The sequence below is a fragment of the Rattus norvegicus genome, chromosome 15 (assembly GCF_021556685.1).
Source record: "Rattus norvegicus strain SHRSP/BbbUtx chromosome 15, alternate assembly SHRSP_T2T, whole genome shotgun sequence".
NCBI classification, from domain to species: Eukaryota; Metazoa; Chordata; class Mammalia; order Rodentia; family Muridae; genus Rattus; species Rattus norvegicus.
Genome location: NC_141548.1, coordinates 31952216 through 31966458, shown reverse-complemented (window position 1 = coordinate 31966458; position 14243 = coordinate 31952216). Strand labels below are relative to the sequence as shown.

At 46.6% G+C, this 14243-nt stretch overlaps 1 protein-coding gene across 1 annotated transcript; it reads right to left on the bottom strand.

The window, feature by feature from the left end:
* Window positions 1-8680: 8680 nt before the first annotated feature.
* Window positions 8681-13294, bottom strand: Pabpn1 (poly(A) binding protein, nuclear 1). The gene is given in 7 exon segments (NM_001135008.1): window positions 8681-9585; window positions 10312-10463; window positions 10548-10635; window positions 11540-11646; window positions 11745-11812; window positions 12470-12584; window positions 12943-13294. Coding segments are annotated over 7 exon segments (909 nt in total). The 5' UTR covers window positions 13282-13294; the 3' UTR covers window positions 8681-9545.
* Window positions 13295-14243: the final 949 nt, after the last annotated feature.

Here is a 14243-nt window from a genome sequence, read left to right as displayed (position 1 = left end):
GGTTACAACACTAGTGAGGCCCTGTTAGAGCTAAGACAGAGTCGGAGCTCTGGTAGGTCCAGTGGCACATACATACCTTTAGGCCCAGTCGTGGGGCAGAAGCAGGAGGATCTCTAGTTGGAGGCTACATAGTGAATTCCAGGCCAACCAGAGCTACTGAGTGAGACCCTGTCAAAATAAACAATCGAAACCACCAAAAACAGAAGGAAAAAGGAAAAGGAAGAAAGGAAAAGCAGCCAGAGCTGTCTGCACTCTAGTCACCTCCCCTCAGACTGGGGATTCCCTTAACAGTGAGAAACGGAGTCCCTTTCGCACCCCTGGGAAGGAGCAGAGGGAGGCTGCAGCTCAGTGACTGGACTGCTTTCTTAGCACACGCTAACCTAAGATTTGGTCCTCTGCACATGTGGGGTGTATGCCCTGAATCTCAGTACTCAGGACGTGGAGGCAGGAGGATCAAAAGCCAAAGGAACTGGCCTGGAGCACATGAAGTCCTGTCCAAAAAAAAAAATCAAGTCAACAGAGACTCCTCAGGAGGAATAAGAAGGAAGAAATTTGTGGTCAGGAGTACAAAAGGCTGTTTTACTTTGGAGATGGGAGCTTTCTATGTAGCCCAGGTTAGCCTTGAACTTGCCATGTAGCCCAGGCTAGACGACTGCTGGAAGGAAGTGAGGCACCTTCACAGACAAGAAGGCTTCAAGTAGATTCCTTACTCAGTGTGCCTGGCTCAAGCCAATTCCCCGGGCAGAGCAGATTCCTGGAGGTTGGAAAAGGCGAGGTCTTATCTTGGGATGGTTCTGAGAGAGGACTTTTTAGGAAAATGGAAGTGAGGCCAGACTCTTCTAGAAAGAAGAGGTTGGTATTTAGCTCTCCTCAGCACTGGGGTTCCCCTTTGCCAGTTCATGTCTGAGGCCACACGCTCAATAACACCATGCTACCAGGCTCCAAAGAGAGTTCCCGGAGACCTCATGGGAGCATCCTTATTTGGTCCTCACCATCCCTCGATAAGGAGCCGTTTTTCATTCCTGCTCCATCGTGTTGCAGAAACAGCGTGAAGGGGAGAAGCGGAGGGGTCTGCCATCCGGTGGCAGGACCACGCTTCTAAGCCAGGCCTCTGTCGGTTAGATCTATGATACGAGAATATAAGCATGGACGCTACAGAGCAGCGCACACGGAGCCGAGGGACTCTAGTGTTAGCTTAGCTTCAGGTGAAAGGAGACAGAGCTGTGGATTTCCCCCAGAGGTAACAACCAACAAGACGCCAGGTAAGATGGCGCTTGGTCTAGGTTTTTAGTTTTGTTTTTCTTTTTCTTTTACTTTTTTACTTTTTTGAAGGTTTCTCAGTGTAACAGCCCTGCTGGTCCTGAAACTCACTTTGTAGACTCAACGGAGATCCGCCTGCCTCTGCCTCCCGAGTGGAAGGGGATTAAAGCCGTGGCCACCATCACCATGCTTAGCTGTTTTATTTTTATTTGTTTTTGGGGGGTTTTATTTTTAAAGATTTATTTATTTATATGTAAGTACACTGTCTTCATCCACATCAGAAGAGGGCATCAGATCTGATTACAGATGGTTGTGAGCCACCATGTGGTTGCTGGGAATTGAACTCAGGACCTCTGGAAGAACAGTCAGTGCTCTTAACCGCTGAGCCATCTCTCCAGCCCCGGGTTTTTTGTTTTTTTGTTTTTTGTTTTTTTAATGGAGTTTCTTTGTGTCCCAGGTTGACTTCAAAGTCACAGTGCTCCAGCTTTGGCCTCCTGGGTGCTGTGATCCATGGGGATTTACCACCAGTTCTGGCTAAGGGACAGATCAGAGGAAAGCCTCACTATAGAGCCACCAAAGAAAGGTTGAGGAGGAAAACGAAAACCAACTGGAAAGCTCCCACAGCTGTTGTGTGGGAGGCTAGTAAAGGTGAACAAGAGAGAGGTAGGAGTCACAGGGAGGTGCAGTCACCCTAATTTCTAGCCCAGTGGGGACAGGTTATGTGTATTAGCCCAAACAACTGACATCATCACCAACCATAAGGCCTTATTGGAGTCTCACCCTATGGAAAAGTGACTTTTTCCATGAAGAGGTTGCAAGACTATAGTTTGGAAAGGCAGCGTATTGAAGGTTGTGTGGACTGGCCAGTGGAGTAGCCAGATTGCCAGATGTGAGGACCTGCAGTCCTCTTCCTGCACCACAGACAGAAATGGTCTGGGTTTTGAGGTAGGTCCACTACTTAACCCAGATGGCCTGGAATTAGTTCAGGCTGGGTTTGAACTCACAGTGACCTTCCTCAGCCTCCCAGGCGCTGAGATTATAGATAGGTACGAGGCACCAACCATATCCAGCTCAAGACAGGAAATATTATAAGTGCCATGTGAGAAAGTATAAATGCTTTAGATTTTCAACTAAGAGTCATAATGAATTATTGAGAGACAAAATCAAAAGGATATAAAGGGTACGTTTCTAACTTTAAAAACGGGTCTGAGGCTGGAGAGATGGCTCAGCAGTTAAGAGCACTGGCTGGTTTTCCAGAGGACCTGGGTTCAATTCCTAGCTCCCATGGGACAGCTCACAACTGTCTGTAACTCCAGTTCTAGTAGATCCGACACCCTCACCCAGACATACAAGCAGACAAAACACCGAAGCATGTGAAATAAAAATAAATAAAAAGTTGTATGAAGTCGACCAACAAAATAGCTCAGGGTGTGAGAGTGCTTGCCACTAGGTCTGACAACCTAGGTTCCATCACCAGGACCTACAACGGGGGAAAGAAGAACCAACTCTAACAAGTTGTCCTTCAGTCGCCACATTTGCATCATGGCTCACCCCTGTGTCTCGACACAATGTTAGTCTTTAAAACTATTCTTTAAAGAGCTATAAAATGACATGAAGTACACATTTCCCCTTCTCAAGCCAACCTTGTCCGGTCACCATGTAACCAACTTTTTACAAGAATTAGCTACCAGTGTCTGGTTTGGCTTTAGGTTTGGGAGGAGCCCAAGCTCCTCGTCTTGTTCACTGTGTGAAAACTCTTAAGGCAAATAATTACGATCTGTGTAGAAAATGCAGACATGGATAAAAGTGTCGGTGACTTTGGAGAGAAAGCATCACACAACGACGTGCATGAAAGTGCTTCCCTCTTGTTCTGAGGAGAGTAAGCTCAGGTGTTGGCCAGTTTGGTGTGGAGGTCAGAGGTGATATCTTGCTGCATCCGCATGGTAGAAAGTGCAAGAAAACTGTTATCTTTGGAGAAGAGCACCAATCACTTTTGTAAAAGCTGGGCCCTGTGGCTTACCCAGCTCCCAGAGAGCCTCACCCCTGGGAATAGGCTTCAATATAGAAATCCGGAGCTACCAAATTCAGACCACAGTAGGTTCTACCTCTATTAGAGACAGACAGGAGAAGCTCCATGATGAAGACAGCTTTTTACTATGGCACTTGGGAAGCTGAGACAGGCCAATCTCTGTGAGTTTGAAGCCAGCTTGGACTACACAGCAAGTTCCTTGCTAGCTGGGCCTACATAGTTAGTGAGACCTCATTTTGAAAAGAGTCATCTCCCAGCTGGAGAGTTGGCTCACTGGTTAAGAGCACCGACTGCTCTTCCAGAGGTCCTGAGTTCAAATCCCAGCAACCACATGGTGGCTCACAACCATCTGTAATGAAATCTGATACCCTCTTCTGGTGTGTCTGAAGACAGCGACAGTGTAGACACATATAATAAATAAATATTCTGCATGCAGGTAGAACACTTATACATGCTTAAAAAAAATTGCACTTTTAGGGCCAGGAATATGGTTGAAAGGATAAAAGTGTTTGCTTCACAGGCCTGGCTACTTGAATTCCATCCTTGCACCCCACATAAAGGTAGGACAGGACTCTCTCCACAGGGTTGCCGACCTGAGCCACGACATGTGTGTACCCCCTCATAACAATTTAAAAAAAATTAGTTACACTTCTAAAGTCAGATGTGGTGGCCCGAACCTTTCACCCCAGCAGCTAGAACTCACAGTAAGAGCATGGCTGTAAGCAACAGAGACTGATTTCCCAGTTCTGATTCAGTGGGTGAAAGTGTGCCTGACTGTGTCCACCTGAACCCAGCCGCTACGACCCACAAGGTACCAGGAGAGAAGCTTAGTCCTGCAAGTCATCCTGACTGCTGCATGAGTGACCCCACCCCCGGACTAAACACGAGAGCAAATTAAGCTTAGGGATTTTTTTTTTTTGGAAGTTTTTGGTGGCATACAAAACAGACGTATGACACACTGACACCATCCTCAGTAAGGTCTCCTTCCAGGATGACTCTATTTTTCTATTTCAATCATCACATCTTTGACAGAACCCACATTTGGGAAATGCTCGGTAAGTCCTTGCTTGAGTAAGTGCTTGTCGATACGCTTAGAAAGGGAAAGGGCATGAGAATGTCATGAGCTGATTCTCTCTTTCTTTTTTTTTTTCCTTCTGATGTAGCTCCAGCTATCCTGGAACTTATTATGTAGACCAGGCTAGCCTTAAACTCACAGAGATCCTCCTGTCTTTGCCTTCTGAGTGCTGGAATCCAAGTCGTATATCGCCATGCCCAGCAGATTTGGTGACTTGACTTAGTGTTTATGGTGAGGCAGTGATTTACGGAAGATAAGCCAGGACAACCCAGCAGTTCTAGAAGATCGGACTTCTCCACCCTGATAGGTATTAGAAAAAAGCGTACCTGGGCATGGTAGGGCACTCAGGAAGAAGAGGCAGGTGGATCTCTGGGAGTTTGATGCCAGCCTGGTCTGCTTAGTGAATTCCAGGACAGTCACAGATACATGCTGTGACACTGTCTCAAAAACAAAGCAACTTTCCAAATCTAGCTGGGCTAGGGCACACCTTTAGTCCCAACACTCAGGAGGTGAGCCAGGCAGGTCTACCTGAGTTGTAGGTCAGCCTGGCCTACAGAGTGAACTCCAGGACAGCCAGGGTTACATGGAGAAACTATGTCTTGAAAAACAAACAAACAAAAAACATAACAAAACAAACAATACATAAACAAGAAAAGGAAAAATATTCGCCAAAAAAAACCCAAAACCAACCTTTTTTCTTCATGTACATTTTCTCTACAACAGAACGCCTCCTCCTGTTCTTCAGTTAACCAGGATTAATGAACAGGAATAAGTTTCCAAAACCGGGTTTGTCCAAGGATGACAATTTTCTTTCTGTGCTTCTACTTCTAAAGTGCAGGAAAGAAAATAGAAACCAGGAGGTTCAGGGGGTTCAGGGGAAGGGAACATTACTGTTTTGACAGCCTTGCCCAGGACAAGAGGCACCCATAACATGAACTGGCGTTTAGGCACATATTAAAATGGCAGGCACACAGTGTGCACTCGGGGAGCTTGCAGTGTAGTGGGAAACACTGCAACTGTGCAAGTGAGTACAACTGTTTCAGAGAGGACCTTTGCTGTTCCTGACCAAAAACTCAAGCTTTGTGGCTGTGGTACCTGGTTACACTTTCAGAAAGGTCCATGGGTTTTGGTTTTGTTTTTTTTTTTTTTTAATTAAAATACACTTCCATCATTTCCCCTTCCCTTTCCTCTTTCCAATCTCTCTCACTCAGACCCCAGCTCTCAAACGTGTGGCTTTTCTGTTAGATATACACGTTTAAATATGTAAGTGCTACCTTCCCTGTCTATTACTTGTATGTATATGATTTAGGGCTGACCAATTAGGGTGATAATCCCTGGGGAAAACTATTTCTCCCACTCTTGGCACTCCTTAGTTGCCTGTAGTTCGTTGTCTAGGCCTGGGTTCCCATGAGATTCCCCACTTCTCCGTTAGTGTGTCTGCCGGCGTTGTATTTGTTCAGATCTTATTCCGATGGTCACTTGGTGGAGGCATTACCATACATGGGTGAACTTTCCGTATTATTTCTAGGAGATACAGTCTCACAGTTGATTTCTTGATTCTCTGGCCTTTACTTTCTGTCCCATCTTGTGTGATGTTCCCTAGGCCTTATAGTTGTATAAGACAGATCCACTGGGGTTGGGCATCCCACAAACACATTTTCTGCATTTTGATTGGTTGTGATTTTCTGTAATGGTCTCTGTTGAAGAAAGCACTTTGTCAGCCTAAGTGGGATGATTTCATTTAAACTATATTATGACTTCTTTTCTTTTCTTTTTTCCGGAGCTGGGGACCGAACCCAGGGCCTTGCGCTTGCTAGGCAAGCGCTCTACCACTGAGCTAAACGCCCAACCCCTATATTATGGCTTTTTCATCACTATTTTTACCCCTCCTTAGTTACACTATGTTCACGATTTCCACAGATACGTTAGGCTAACCATAGCAGGCTAGAGAATCCGTGTAAATCAAACATGAAAAGAATGGAGAAAAGAACATGGTAGAATAGGATGGATGGAAAAGAATTAAGATCATAGAGGGTCAAAAACCACTCATCTGCCAGGCACGGTGGTGCACATGTTAAATCCCAGCACTTGGAAGGTAGAGGCTGGAGAATCTGAGCTCCAGACCAGCCTGGGCTACATAGTTAAACTATCTCAAAATGAAACACCCAAAGCAGCTCACAAAAACTAATTTGTCCTGGGAGTGGCGGGACATACCTTAAAACGCAGCAATCAGAGGTAGAAGTAGGCACATCTCTTAGAGTCCCAGGCCAGTCTGTTCTCCATACTGATCAGGTCCTGGCCCTCCAGACCTTGTCTCAAAACAATGGCTAGGGAATCTTTCAGAACTAACCCTTTTGTGCCCCCTAGTGGATAAGTGAGACTAGACCAGTATTTATTTGTAACAAGTTGAGCGATTCACAGCCTTGGGTTTTGTTTTGTTTTGTTTTGTTTTGTTTTGTTTGTTGTTGTTGTTTTGGGTTGGTTTTTTGTTTTTTGTTTTTTTGAGACAGGGTCTCATGGGTCTCAAGTAGCTCTGACTGTCCTGGAACTATGTAGACCAGGCTGCCTTCCAATTTAGAGAGATCTCTGCCTCCCAAATGCAGCATCACCGTGTCTGGCTTCACTTTGTGACTTTTGACGACCAAACCAAATAGCCAGTGGGTAAAGGCCTACACCACCGCATGACAAGGATTTGATTCCCAGAGCCTAGTCCTCCTGACATGTTTCCTGTCTTCTAACAACTTAAAACAAAAACCAAAAGACTGAAAGTCATACTCTCTAGCCCAGATCTATGAGCAATCCATAGCAATCTATGAGTAATTGCATGGGGTTAGTCCTGTCTACCATCACACTCAAGCTCCTATTCTAATACTGAACTGTAGACTGATTCCTTTACCAGCCTCTGCAGAAGTATCCAGAGATCATATATTTCAACTTTATTTCAAGAAAGGGACTTAAGGGGTTGGGGATTTAGCTCAGTGGTAGAGCGCTTGCCTAGCAAGAGTAAGGCCCTGGGTTCGGTCCTCAGCTCCGGGGGGAAAAAAGGATTTAAACAAGAGGTATACAATGACTAAATGCTAAATACACTGGTGGTTAACACTCTTGCAAGAAACATGAGAGGCATTAGGGCTTCATGGATGCAGGCTACAGCTCAAGTTCTGAAAAGCATGTAGACCAACTCATCAGAACTAACAATGGCTGAGTGGATAACCTGAGGCTAGAGTACATCTTGAGTTAAGAGTGATGGTTCAGTGGTTAAGCAGTGACTGCTCTTCCAGAGGTACCCAGGTTTGTTTTCCAGGCCTTACCAGTTCTGTGAGCTCTCTCATCCCTTTTTGGCTTCCACAGGTAGTGCAAACATGGTATGCTACATACATAGGCAGAATTCACTAATAAAATCAACAAAACCTCTTGACAACACAAGTCCTACATTAGATAATATAGTACCCAAGATTTCAGTCTGACCTTACAATATAAAACTGTAACCTGCTCTAGCCTGCAATTCTGTAGACAAGGTCTGGTTTCTAACTCGACATCTACTTTTACCTCAGGAATGCTAAGATTAAAGCTGTGTGACAGAAAGTCTGGCTCAGAGAGGGAGCTTTAGTTGTCCTTGTTTTGCATTTCTTGAGTCCATCTTGAGACACAAGAGTTAGGAAGACCCCAATCTAGAAGTATGACATGGTGCATTTGCACTCATCCCAACATTTTCAGTTGCCCTTCAGTAGCCCTGGCTGCTCTGTAACCATGCAGACCAGACTGGCCTCAGACTCAGATCCGCCTGCCTGTGTACTGCAAGGGCCACTCTTTTTTTTTATATAAATTTTTTTAGATTTATTCATTTATTATATATAAGTACACTGTAGCTGTCTTCAGATACACCAGAAGAGGGCACCAGATCTCTTTACAGATGGTTGTGAGCCACCATGTGGTTGCTGGGATTTGAACTCAGGACCTCTGGAAGAGCAGTCAGGTGCTCTTAACCGCTGAGCCATCTCTCCAGCCCGCAAGGGCCACTCTTGAAGGTCTTTACTCATGAAAAAGGATCAATCATCCTCAACTGAATACATTACAGCTAGTTGTAACTTCTTTTTTTTTTTTTTTTTGGTTCTTTTTTTCGGAGCTGGGGACCGAACCCAGGGCCTTGCGCTTCCTAGGTAAGCTCTCTACCACTGAGCTAAATCCCCAGCCCCTGTAACTTCTATCTTAATTTACAAATGTAACCCCCTCTAAAACACCAGCATCGCCCCCTAAACTAAAACCATCCTTGACTTAAGAGAACTGGCATGTAATGAATACACATCCAAAGGGCTAAACACTTTTTTCATAAACAACTTTATTCATGACACATTATTTAAAAAAAAAATTCCCATCCCCTGGAAATGAGTTAAAAAAATAAAAACAAAAGCCACCCCCACCACCCTGTTCCCACTTCCTCCCATTCCCTCCAAATAAAAGGGAAAAAAAAAGGTAAAGGAAAAAAAAAATAAAACAAAACAAAAACACCTGAAAAACAAAAACACCCCCAAACTCCCCAAAACAAAGTAGTGCATTCCCCAGGGAGAGGGGAATTTACACTGGAGCCGCTGGGAGCGAGATCTTCCGGCTACAGAAACCTGCAAAGAAAGACACTCAAAACAGAAAAAGAAACACAAAAGGAAACAAAATAGATCACCAGGCAAACTGGAGGGGCAGGGAGCCGGAGGAAAGAGGGTAGGGTGGGCGGAGACCTGGTAGGACAGGAGCAGGAAGGCAGGGGCTGCAAAAGGCAGGGAGAGACGAGGGAAGGAAACAAGCCGAACAGTTTGGTGTCCTTCCAGAGCCCTGGGTAAAAAAAAGCCCTCCTACCACCCGTGCCCACCTACCCTTGAGCAGGCCCAAAGAGGATGAAGGGGAGCAGGGAAACAGGGAGCAGCTTGCACAGTTGAGATGTGTCCATGGCGAATCCCCAGAGGGAATATGTAGCCCCTGCCCCACTCCCTGGGCCTTCCCCTACTCCCCAAAGCAGGTCCCTCCTCACAGTTAGTTATGGGATTCTCCCCCCTTCCACAGTATATCTTTTTTTTTTTTAAATATTTTTTTTCCATCAAGGTCATCTTCTGTTTTTCTTTTTTTTTTTTTAATTCTTTTTTTTCCTTCTTTCCTCTTTTTTCCTCTCTCTCCTCCTAATACACACTTTTTTTAGTAAGGGGAATACCATGATGTCGCTCTAGCCCGGCCCCTGGAAGAAAGAAGGAGAGTTAGGTGTTAACAGGGTTACTAGAGAGTTCAGTGCAAGACCCTCCCCTTGGGCCCGCAACTGCCCCAGTGACTGAAGGGAGCACCTCAAAAGCGAGGCCTCAATCCAGGAATAACACAACTGGCAAACTGGGGGGCCTTGAGGTGGGAAAGGGGCAAGGAAATACATCTTAGATACTGAGGACAAGAAAAAGGATCCATTGTTTGCCCAGTGTTCCACAGCACCCAGGCCCTATCTGGTAGGAAAGCAGGCTTTATCTTACTGTGCAATTCAAATGCAAGGACAGAAGGAATAGAGCAGTCACACTGCGGAGCCACCAAGCCCCATCAGACAGCTAACCTTGGGAATATGGCTGTGGGAGGACCCGCCCGGAGCTGGATCCTTCCAAGCATGGGAAAAGTAACAAACTCCAAGCAAGCTACTTTTCCTACCCTGAGGCCTTACAACTCTCAGTGTAAACACTTTCACTGCCACCAATTCCCCAAAAGGCCAAGGGAACAAACACCTCACAACAAATTGACCCTCATCAACTCCTACTCAAGAAAACGTACACAACTGGCCTGCAACTACTTCCTTACTCTGCACAAGCAGGACCAAGTCCCTGGAACCAAAGGGAGGACATGGGAGTAAGGGTCCTCAGATCAGGAAAGAACGTAAGCCTAAGGGCTCATGGGAGGCGGGGAAGAGGAGCAGCCCATCTATCCTGACCTGTAGATTCGACCCCGGGGCCTGCTGTTAAAACCACTGTAGAATCGAGATCTGGAGCTGTTGTAATTGGTAGTCCGGGCGCGGTATCGGGCACGCGGGAAGCCCCGGTCTGTTGTGCTGATGCCTGGTCTGTTGGTTCGCTTGGGAATCACCTGAAAAGGACAGAGAACAGAAAGCCTTGGAGTCAAGCTGGAGAATCTGTACAGAATGGATAGTAGCCAGGGCCCTAGGCTTACCTTGATTTGTCTTCCTCTAAACAGGGACTCATCTAAGGCCAGGGACGTCCTCACTGACTCTTTGTCTGAGAACTCTATATATGCAAACCTGGAAAGAATAATTTGGCCATTTTATCAGACTTTTCAAATAGCTTACAGGTTAAACCCAACTTGTAAATACAGTTAACTGGAATATAATGTTAACACTTTAAAATAATTATTAAATGGTATTTATAAAAACTTCCGAGTATTAGTAGTATAGAACAGTTTATAATCCCAGCTACTAAATAGGCTGAGTTAGGAGAATCTAGTTTTATGGTCTGTCCATATGGTCTTCACTACAGAGTTGCTAAGACCAGCCTGGTTGAGTGTGATATGCCTCAGTAGGAGGACTTGCATAGCAAACATCCTGAGTCCAAAGGTTCAGTCTCCAGCACCACCAAAATTAGAAAAAACAAGACCCAGATTTCCATACAGTCACACACAAATAGCTGGTGCTGACTAAATGCTGCCCCCCCCCCCTAGTTTACAATTTCATCCCTGCCCAGTCTTTAGTTTACTACCTGTTCTCTGAAAACACTTAATATACAACTGCTGATATGTTAGAGACACTTAACAGGCAAAACCTACTTGTCTTAACAAGCAATTACTATTCTTTGGGAAATATAAGTTAGGCCAGTCATGGTGATATAAGCCTAAATCCTAATCCCAGCACTGGAGAGGCAGAGGCAGATAAGAGTTTGAGGCTAGCCTGGTCTATAGAGCTAATTTAATTCCAGTATAGCCAAGGTTAAACAGAAAAACCCTAACTCGAAAACAAAACAAAACCAACCAAATCACATAAATAGAACATTTAAAAACAGTTAACACTTCTGGAGTAGATCAACATCACACACTCAGCATGTTCAAGGTCCTGGGTTCAATTCCCAGCTCGGAGAATGGTGGTAGTGGTACTAAAGTGGTATGTATTTTTTAAAGTGTGACTAAAATGATCAACCTATCCCCCTCCTTACCCTTTGGGATGGCCACTAAATTTGTCACAGAGTATAGTCACCCGGTTGACTGAACCGCAGCCGTGAAAATGGGCCTCCAGCTCTTCTGCTGTCGCACCATAGTCCACCTGAGGAAAAGGACACATTACAAGTATGGGGAAAGTACTAACAAAGCAATAAAAAACAACACCCCCAAACCCAAATCAGAACTTTCCTTAATACATACATTGCCAACGTAGATGGAACGGGCATCAGCCTCCATCTTCTCCTCAAGAGACATGATCACTGGGCCAGCTTTTAGAGGGGAAAAAAAATTACTTTAAGCAAGCACATTTCCTGCTTGGGTCAATACATAGACACTCCACCATCAGGTTAAGATGTGGGCCTGTTCTGCTATACCAACTACTGCCTATAACAGTGCCCGGCACATAGTAGGTCTCACTATACATTAGACAAACTACCTCTTAAAAACCAAAGAAAAGGGTATTAAGATTTTATGTTTCTCAAGTCGACTCTCTATCCAGCTTTGGCTGAAATGCCTCTCAGCGTGAACAAAACTCAATGTACCGAAACCTGACATTTTAAAAGAACTCCTCACAGCCATCAGTCACCTTATAAATCCTAATAAAGGGTCTCTCACTGAAAAGTGTTAAGATTTGAAGGTCAAATGCTAGCTGCTAATCGCCACAAGAGTACAGACAAACTAAGAACAAAGAGAAACACACTTATAAATGAGACAAAGGAAGGCACAACACTATCACCACCAAAACAGCCTGCGTCTAACAAAGGTCAGTAGAACACATAATGGACTATGACCACAGCACCTGCCCAGAAAATCTGCTCAGATGAGCGGCTTCAAGATCCCGAGCCTCTAATGCCCCGCTGCAGTCTTCCCCCACCACCCTATCAACCAAAGACCCCGACTGTATGTGCAAGAGGCCATTTACTCACCATTGCCTGGGGGTGGACTCATATTCATCTGTTTCTCTACCTCGTTTTGTAGCTCCTTTAGCTTCTCAGCCTCTTCCTCCATCTCCCTGACTCGAGCTTTGATCGCTTCTAGCTCCTACAATGAATGAGCAGGGCATGCAGTTAACCACAGACGCAGGGGCTGTGCCGTTCATTTTGTCTGGGCCTGGCCACAGCCATGCTCGGCCATTTCCCTCGCCTCGTGCGAGGGTCGTGATTGAAATAGAAAATCAATTTTTTAAAAAACACGCCGAAAAATAAAAAGAGCCAATTAATTTACCTTCTCTAGAGCCATCCTAGGCGCCCATGATGCCCCATCAGACCGCTCACGAACGGCCTCGGCCCGCCACCAGCCACGTTATTCCCCGCCCAACCCCACCCCCCGCCTGCCTGCCTCCTGCCCGTGCTCTGGGCCTCCCATGACCCGGCCCGCACGCTCGGCCTCCTCCCCTCACCGGGTCCTCAATGGCGCCGTCCCCGGGGTCGGTCTCAACCAGTCCCGGCTCTTCCTCCTCCTCCTGGCTGCCGGGGGCTCCCGAGCCGGGCCCAGGACCCGGAGCTCCCGGAGGGGCGCGGGGCCGGGGCGGCTCCTCTTCGGGCTCGGGCTCTGGCAGCAGCTCCCCAGGCTCCAGCTCCTCAGACTCCAGGCCGTTCCCGTAGTCCCCTGCGCCCCCCGGGTCCCCCTCCCCGGCCTCCCCACCGGCCCCGGGCACAAGATGGCGCCGCCGCCCCGGCCCGGAGCCCCGACCGCCCGCAGCCCCCGCTGCTGCTGCCGCCGCCGCCGCCGCCGCCATCGCCGCTCAGACTGGGGCCCGCCGCTCGGCGATTGGAGAACTGAGCTGGCCACGTCGAGGATTCATTAGTCAGTCAGCCTGCCCGTTACCTCGAGCTCGAATACTATTGGGGAATTCTACTTGGCAATCACACACGACCCCACCTCTAAGGCGGGCCACCGTGCCAAAATCTCTGAACCCGGTAGGTGAAATATGCCTGTCAATCAACACACCCCACCTCCTGTCGAGTCCTTAGGTAACAATAAGCCTGCACTGTGACGACTTCCCGCTCATCCTCCGCCCATGGGCGGGTCCACAACATGGAGGATGCTTGGCAATTGGCCCCTGACTGGTGAAGTGGAAAGGACCAATCTTCCAAACGTCTCACCGAAGTGGCCCATTCTTGGATGCCGATTGGCTTATGGGATTCGACGGGCTGACACCCGCTGTGCGACAGGTGAACCTTGCTCCCGAAAGGGTTGCCTGGCTTAACGATAGGAAATTCCTGGACTGAGTGTGGTGGCGTATGCCTTTAATACCAGCGCCCCGAAAGCGGAGGCAATCGGATTTCTGTGAGTTCAAAACCAGACTACTCTACAGAGTGAGTTCAAGGACAACCAGCACTACATAGAGAAGTAGCCTAAAGAATAGTATTTAAAAAAAAAAAATCAACAAACCTCACTAATCTTCACTCAGACTTGGAGTTGTCCCATTGTTCTGCAGAGGTGATTGTTTTAGACTCTAACCCCTGCTTAGACTTAGCCTGTTTTCTTGCCTAACTTGTACAGCACCCTCTTTTTCCTGGCCAGCTGAAGTGTCAAAATTTCTTACTGTAGCCTTGGGGCTAGTTTGCAAGTGTCTCCATACTTCTCTCATTCCCCGGTTTTACCTGAGGTTCAAAGATTTAGCCTCTATCTGTGGAGTTTCTCCTAAACCAGACCTCAGTGAGAATGCCTTCCACCAGCTTTCCCATTCTATCTTGA